Source organism: Tupaia chinensis, unplaced genomic scaffold (genome assembly GCF_000334495.1).
Source record: "Tupaia chinensis unplaced genomic scaffold, TupChi_1.0 Scaffold000573_1, whole genome shotgun sequence".
NCBI lineage: Eukaryota > Metazoa > Chordata > Mammalia > Scandentia > Tupaiidae > Tupaia > Tupaia belangeri.
This window is the reverse complement of record NW_006160087.1, coordinates 2,580,329-2,587,127: the sequence shown is the minus strand read 5'-3', so window position 1 is coordinate 2,587,127 and position 6,799 is coordinate 2,580,329. Positions and strand designations below refer to the sequence as shown.

Genomic DNA, 6,799 nt, shown 5'->3' with positions numbered 1-6,799 from the left:
AATGCTCGGGCGCGGGGGCGGCTGCGGATGAAATCGGCGGGGGGAAAAGGCGCGGGCCGAGGGCGATGGTGGAGTAGAGCTGCCTCCCGGAGGCAGCATGAGCTGAGAGGGGAGAGGAAGGAAGGAGGCGCTAGACAGCATGGAGGACTTTCTGCTCTCCAATGGGTACCAGCTGGGCAAGACCATTGGGGAAGGGACCTACTCAAAAGTCAAAGAAGCATTTTCCAAAAAACACCAGAGAAAAGTGGCAATTAAAATTATAGACAAGATGGGAGGGCCGGAAGGTGAGCGGGGCCGGAGGCAGGGTGGGCTGGCTGTGGGGTCATTGCCCCTCTTGGGGCTGGAAGGAAACCAGCCAGACTCGGGCTCTGGGGTAGGTGGGTTGGAGGCTTGGAGGCCCTGCACCACACCTCCCAGAAGCCAGGGTTCAAGTGGTATGAGGTGGAAGGTACCCTCACAGGCAGAACCCAAGCGGGTCCGGCGTCTTTTTCAGGACAGAGACTGGCAGCGAGGACACAGCCAGGACTAGCAGAGGGCAGGAGCTGGTTCCAAGGCAGGTGGAGATGGGAGAAAGGAAGCCGGGTTCATGTGGCCTAGGGCACAGGGCAGAAGAGTGGGCAGAGCAGGCCCTGGAAGCGAGATGCAGTGGCTTGGCCTAAAGGTCCCAAGCACCTTGGCTCAGTGGTCTCAGGCTGCTCGCCACAGTCCCGAGTGGGCAGGAAACAGCTTTCCCAGGGAACACAGTACCAGCGTTAGCGGGAGGGGCGACTCTCGCAGCATGCAGGTGGCTCACGCTGAGGCACTCAGGGAGCCAAGGCCAAGGCCGCAGAAGCTGGAAGGCATGACAGAGGAGGAGGCGAGCCCTGCTTTTTTTTTTTTTTTGAGAGGTTTTTTGCTATAGGGCGTGTGCACTCACCAGAAAGAGATAACAGAGACAGAAAGCAAGAAATCACCCCCCCTGGGGGGGGGGAGGCCACACCACAATCCCTTCTCCTCCATTCTCCTCTTGGGATCTTGGGCACGCATGCACATGCGCCCCACGTGAGTTTAAGCCAGTGGTTCTGGGACTTGAACCGCAGTTGACTACATGGGAGTTCAGCGACATAGCCATCACACCAACTGCTGGTCCCCGAGGTGGGCCCTTCTGATTGCGAGACCCAATCTCTCCCCTTTGTTCACTCAGAGTTTATCCAGAGATTCCTGCCTCGGGAGCTCCAGATCGTCCGTACCCTGGACCACAAGAACATCATCCGGGTGCACGAGCTGCTGGAGTCTGCCGACGGGAAGATCTTCCTGGTGATGGAGCTGGCCGAGGGAGGAGACGTCTTTGACTGCGTGCTTAACGGGGGGCCACTGCCCGAGAGCCAGGCCAAGGCCCTCTTCCGCCAGATGGTCGAGGCCATCCGGTACTGCCACGGCTGTGGCGTGGCCCACCGCGACCTCAAGTGTGAGAACGCCTTGCTGCAGGGCTTCAACCTGAAGCTGACTGACTTCGGCTTCGCCAAGGTGCTGCCCAAGTCCCGCTGCGAGCTGAGCCAGACCTTCTGCGGCAGCACAGCCTATGCCGCCCCCGAGGTGCTGCGGGGCATCCCCCACGACAGCAAGAAGGGTGACGTCTGGAGCATGGGCGTGGTCCTCTACGTCATGCTCTGTGCCAGCCTTCCTTTCGACGACACAGACATCCCCAAGATGCTGTGGCAGCAGCAGAAGGGGGTATCCTTCCCCACTTCTCTGGGCATCTCAGCCGAATGCCAGGACCTGCTCAAGCAGCTCCTGGAACCTGACATGACCCTGCGGCCTTCCATTGAAGAAGTTAGTTGGCATCCGTGGCTAGCAAGCACTTGATAAGCACAGTGGCAAGTCGTTCCCAATAAAGCAGGGAGAGCAAACTCCAAAGGCGCTTCTAAGCCGGTGACATGTATTTGCACTTTCAGTTGTCGCCCCTGCTTTCCCACACCCTCCCAGCCTGACTACTCCTCCCCTTAAAGATCTTCATGGAACAAAGGGCCTCACTCAGACTTCCCTTTTATTACGGCTGACAAGTGATTTTCATACAGGTGTTTAAAGCTGAGAGAGACCCCAGCATCATACACACAGGGGTTGGAGAGGAGAGGACAGACGTGACCATGAGCAGCAGGAACCACTGCAGTTGCAACTTCCTTTCCGAATAAAAGCAGGCGCGTCGGGAATGCAGAAATGCCTCCTGACTCCTTTTCGGGGTGACAGGCTCGTTGAGGGCCCTGTCCCTTCCTCGCCCCAAAGGCCAAGCTGAGCCTGGGAGGAGGGCAAGGGGACTTCTTGGGGCCCGGGCTGTACCCGTGCAGCTAAGTGGAAAGCCCTCAGCGTATCGCACTGTCCTGCGCCCGCAACCCCCAGCCGCCCTGGGGGAAAAATGGTCCCCAGACGCCTTCCAGTTTCTGCTGAATCTCTTTAGTCCTGTTATCGGCAAGTCTGTAAGAGATTCAGGACAAAGTTCTTTTCTCTTTCCTTTTTAATTACAAAACTAACAGCTGTTAGAATCTTTTTCCCCTTTTTTTCTTTTTTTGTTTCCCAACTACAAAATACTCTGGGGAGATGCATTATAATTTAAAATATATAATATTGCACAAACAACCAAAAGATTAACTAAACTAAAATCATTACAAAGAGGAAAACCCATCCCATGGAAAAGACTCAGCGTTCTCTCCGTCCCGCCCCTCCCTGAAGGTCTGAAGTGGAAGGGACCACCACTCTCCCAGTGTTCCTGACCACGACTCCTTTCAATCCCCGGTGAGCACAACAGATTATGTACAAGCATCACCAGAGCAGCAGCGCGAAGCACCAGGGTCTCCAGGGATCCCTGCAGCCCCTCAGTCCCACAAGAGAGGTGCGGCTTTTCCAGAGCGGAGGGCGGGAGCCACCGAGGGTGGTCTGTCTGCAGGAAGCAGGGCTTTTGCAGAAGCCTCCGGAGTCTCCGGCAGTCCGCCCCTGGCACATCCTTTCGAGAAGCAGGAGGGCAGAGGGGAGGCGCCGGGCTGATGGAGTTGTAAGTACCTGGCTCTGCTCACTGCTCCGTACCACCGGCTTGGGCCCTAAGCTACGGGGGCGTTGAGGATAGCTGGCCGGACAAGGCACCTGCCAGGCAAGGCAGGAAGGGCCTGAAGTGCCCTCCCCTCTCGGGGAGGAGAGAAATGCACGAGCAGTCTCTCGCGGGGGCACAGCTGGGCTAAGGACTTGGGTGTATCTGACATGAAAGAGTCCTGGCAGGGCATGGGACACACCAGCATGGGCTGGAGAAAGGAAGGCGGCGGGTCAGGGATTGGTCTCCGGATTCTGAGCCTGGAGGGACTTTTCCAGGAATGGAAAACGCCTGGAAGGGGGTTCCCAAGAGAGGCAAACTTCCCAGAGATGACTGCCTCTTACCCACTGAGATGGGACCAACGTGTTCCTGTCCTCCTGTAGCCAAAGGCAGGTGGCGTGGCCTTCCTGCCTGCTTACAGGGGACAGCGTGTGGTCTTGGCTTCCTTCGAGACACTGGCAGTCTGTTTAACTTCCATCGACACAGGCAGAAGGGCTACAGGTATCCCTCAGGGTGTCCCAAAAGAGTCCTTGGAACTGAGTTTTCAGCAGAGAAATGTAGGCTCTCTGGTGAAGGGCAAGTCTCTTCCCCCTTCGGTCATCTGCGGTTGGCACAAGTCAGAGCTCCTGGCTAGGATCTGGGCAGGTATGAGCGGAGGCCAGAGGGCCAGCAGGGAGCACGCAGATCTATGACCAGAGCTCTGGTTGGCGGAGGCCACTGGGAACATTCTCACAGGGTGTTCCGGGGCCACGCTGAGCCGAGCGAGGAAGGTGGGGGCCGAGAGTGGGGGGACTGCTCGTGCTGGCTCCCCTCATTCCCAGTCCTCCCACTCCACATCTTCCAGCTGCAGACAGGAGGGGACAACGGAGAGCACAGACACATTTACTCCACAGTCAAGCCCAGGCCCCTCCTCCCCTTGCTGAGCAGAGCTGCCTCCATTTCTGAATGGTTAGCCCTTCTCCCCCAGCAGCCCCTCGGCTCAGAGTGAACCCCTGGTCTGAAGGAATGTCTGGAGAGCAGAGTGGCCCTCTGCCTGAGGGGTGGGCCTGCTGCTCTGTTTCAGATCCAAAGGAAACGCTTCAGCAGCCAGCCCTGGAGCCGAAAGCGAGTGGGTCCCTGGGGGACTGTCTCTGGGGTGGCTGCGGCTCGAGAGGTAGAGAACTTGAGAGGGCAGTGAGACAAGCAGGGGTGGCTGGGTCTTCACCAGGGACTCCCGCCCCGACTGCCAGCTCAGAATCCCCAGGGAACTTCCTTCTGCCTCGTCTCCCCTCTGGTCCCACTGTCAGATAAGCCCGGGGTGCCGGGTTCTAACGTGACTGCTCAGGTACACTGCACATCAGGAGGGCTGCCAACACACAGGGCGGCAAGCCCCCATGGCAGGACGGGGTCCCATGGGCCTTCTCTGCCCTGGGCACGGTAAGGCCACAGGTCCTACCTGTCCCAAGGCTTCTTTCCCAGGAAGTGAGTGAGGCCCTTCTCCCTCTGATCTGTCCACCTTTCAGCGCAGCCATGACTGCAGCAGACGCAGGAGCCCATGGCTCACGCAGCAGTGACGGGGCGCTGGACTGCAGCCCCGGGAGTCACTGTCAGCCGCGAGGGCATCAGGCCGTTCCAGCGGTCATTCCAAATGACCCACTCTTGGTTCTGGGAGGCGGTGGAATAGGAGCAAGGCCTCTGAGCTCAGTAACTGGAACGGGCCTTGGGTGTGCAGCCTAATGTCTACTAAGGCCCGGGGTGCCCGTCTTGCCGTGGGGGTGCTGTGCTGTGTCTCTGTGGCTCCCACATCCCACGCAGGACCTAACACGTCCATGTGTCACCTCATTCTAGCCTGTAAGCTGGGCCTTCCGTGATCAAGTCCACGGTTAGGTGAGGAAGCCGAGGCTCAGGTTAAGCGAGTGCCCTTGTTCACACTGGTCTTTGGTCTCTAAGGCCAGGGTACAGTATCTGCATTTCCCTCAGGTAACTCTGACAGAAAGGTCCAGAGCCCTCCCTTCATCGCCCTGGTCCCGAGGCAAAGCAGGCTGCTGCTGAGCGGGTCCTGCACCGGAGTGGGAGGCCCCAGTCGCCGTCCTGCAGCGTGCCGCCACCTCAGCCAGGAGCAGGGGCCACCCTGAGGGGCAGCTGGGCCCTAGCATCCCTAGCCAGCCCGGCCCACTCACCTCACCAGACGCATCCACTTTGGAAAGTGCCATCTGCACTTCTTCTTCGGTCATGTCCAAGTCAAAGTCCTTCTCCCAGTCCTCACTGATGTCCGTGCTGGAGCCTGGAACCAGGAGAGGTGTGAAAGGCAGGAGGGGCAGGAAAGGGGTCCCAGGGAGGTGGCCGGGGTGACAGTACTCCGAACTGACCTGACAAACCCACTTCACGAGTCTCTGTAGTCGGTTTTCACTCTGCTCAGCAATCCTACTTTTAGAATCTAGTCTAAGGAAAAATTTTGAATTCAGCCAAAAATTTAGCCCCAAGTGATGGTCACCGTAGTCTTGTTATAATGACAACTTAGACACAACCCGAAAGTCCACTGAGAGGGAATCAGGACACACAATCAATACAATGGCCCGGTTACACACTGGGACACCGTGTGGCTTTTACAGGGAGGCAGAACTTTGCACCCATGGCGAAGCAGGCTGAAACTCTGAAGTCAGACAGCACAGACAGCCTGAAGTCGCGGACCTCTTCTCCCTCCCTCCATCTTGCCGGCACTGATCATGCTCCTCCTGGAGCACCCCAGGCACCTCCGACCTCAGGGCCTTTGCATGGGGCTGTTCCCTAGACCTGGGACTCTCTTCCTCAGCCTCGAGGTCCACTCCTCACTCCTCAGCATGGCTCAATTCTCACCTCCTCAATGTGGCGGACGCTGACCACCCTACTTTCAATGCAGTCCACTGGCTTCCCTCTGCTCCAGCAGCTCACTGTTCCGCTGTGCTTCTCACTTTCTAGCAGGTCACACGACAGACTTAATTTGCTTATTGTCGACTAGTAGAGGAGAGAGACTGTCGGCTCCTCGAAGCAGGGTCTAGAACACAGCTGCACTCGAAAACATTCACAGGCCCCTTCTGTAAACGGCTTGACAGACTGTGGCGCCTGGGCCAAGTCCGGCCTCCTGCCTGCTTCTGGAAATAGAGCTGGAACGCAGCCACGTCCACGTACTTCCATATTACCTGGGGTTGTCTTCTGCAGGAGAGCTGAGTAGTTCCAACAGACTGTGAAGACCCCTAACCTATTTCCACTCTGACCCTACACAGTGTCCCAACTCCTACTCTGGGTGACTCTGAGGACTCCCGCGATGCTACGACAGCCATGTAAAAGTTATCACTAAGAAGCAAATGACAGCAACGGTCCCTTTAACATATATATACAGCACCAATCCCTTTAAAAACAACATGCTCGGGGCTAGAAGGTGACGTAGTGGTGAAGGCACTGGACTCCCATGTGGCCAACTGTGGTTCAGGTCCTGGACCCAGAAGCTTGAAACTCACATGGGTGTGTGAGTGGGCGAGCCCAAAATCCCAGGAAGAGAATGGAGGAGAAGGGATTGCAGTGTGGAGATCCCGCTGAAGGATGAGTTCTTGTATGACTTTGCAGTAATTTTTAAAAAAGGATTACTTATTTAATTTTATTATTTATTATTATTTTTTTAGAGAGAGATTTTTGCTATAGAGCACGTGAGCTTGCTGGAGAGGGATAGACAGAGCGCGAGAAATCACTCCACCCCCCCCCCCCCCGGGGGGGGCCCGGGCCCCA

General features: G+C 57.1%; 2 protein-coding genes across 5 annotated transcripts in view; one reads left to right on the top strand and one right to left on the bottom strand.

Moving 5' to 3' along the window:
* Positions 1–45: 45 nt before the first annotated feature.
* On the top strand, positions 46–2,328 carry TSSK3 (testis specific serine kinase 3). 2 transcript variants are annotated; one of them, XM_006158106.3, is made up of 3 exons: positions 46–284; positions 494–553; positions 1,184–2,328. In XM_006158106.3, exons 1-3 carry the CDS (start codon positions 140–142, stop codon positions 1,843–1,845), a joined length of 867 nt encoding a protein of 288 aa, XP_006158168.1. In that variant the 5' UTR covers positions 46–139; the 3' UTR covers positions 1,846–2,328. The 2 variants fall into 2 exon arrangements, with proteins under 2 accessions (XP_006158168.1, XP_006158169.1); XM_006158107.3 differs by lacking the exon at positions 494–553 and having other exon boundaries at positions 47–284.
* Positions 2,009–6,799, bottom strand: part of BSDC1 (BSD domain containing 1) — a 29,225-nt gene continuing 24,434 nt past the window's right edge. Inside the window, exons 10-12 of one of the 3 annotated variants that reach the window (XR_335932.2) lie at positions 5,218–5,321; positions 3,403–3,902; positions 2,009–2,451 (exon numbers count right to left, since the gene is read on the bottom strand). Coding sequence is in view for 2 of the 3 variants with exons in the window: in XM_006158109.2 (XP_006158171.1) it covers positions 3,870–3,902; positions 5,218–5,321 (137 nt within the window). In the remaining variant the exon portion in view is untranslated. Of the gene's footprint in view, positions 3,903–5,217; positions 5,322–6,799 lie in introns of all 3 variants that reach the window. The other 2 variants (XM_006158109.2, XM_006158110.2) reach the window with 2 other exon arrangements.

What these genes read in the sequence shown, in the direction of transcription:
- TSSK3 (XM_006158106.3), top strand. Translation starts at nt 140, where the DNA reads ATGGAGGACTTTCTGCTCTCCAATGGGTACCAGCTGGGCAAGACCATT. An exon ending in CAAGATGGGAGGGCCGGAAG is followed by an intron (nt 285 to 493) that starts GTGAGCGGGGCC and finishes CGTCTTTTTCAG; the next exon opens with GACAGAGACTGGCAGCGAGG. An exon ending in GGGCAGGAGCTGGTTCCAAG is followed by an intron (nt 554 to 1,183) that starts GCAGGTGGAGAT and finishes TTGTTCACTCAG; the next exon opens with AGTTTATCCAGAGATTCCTG.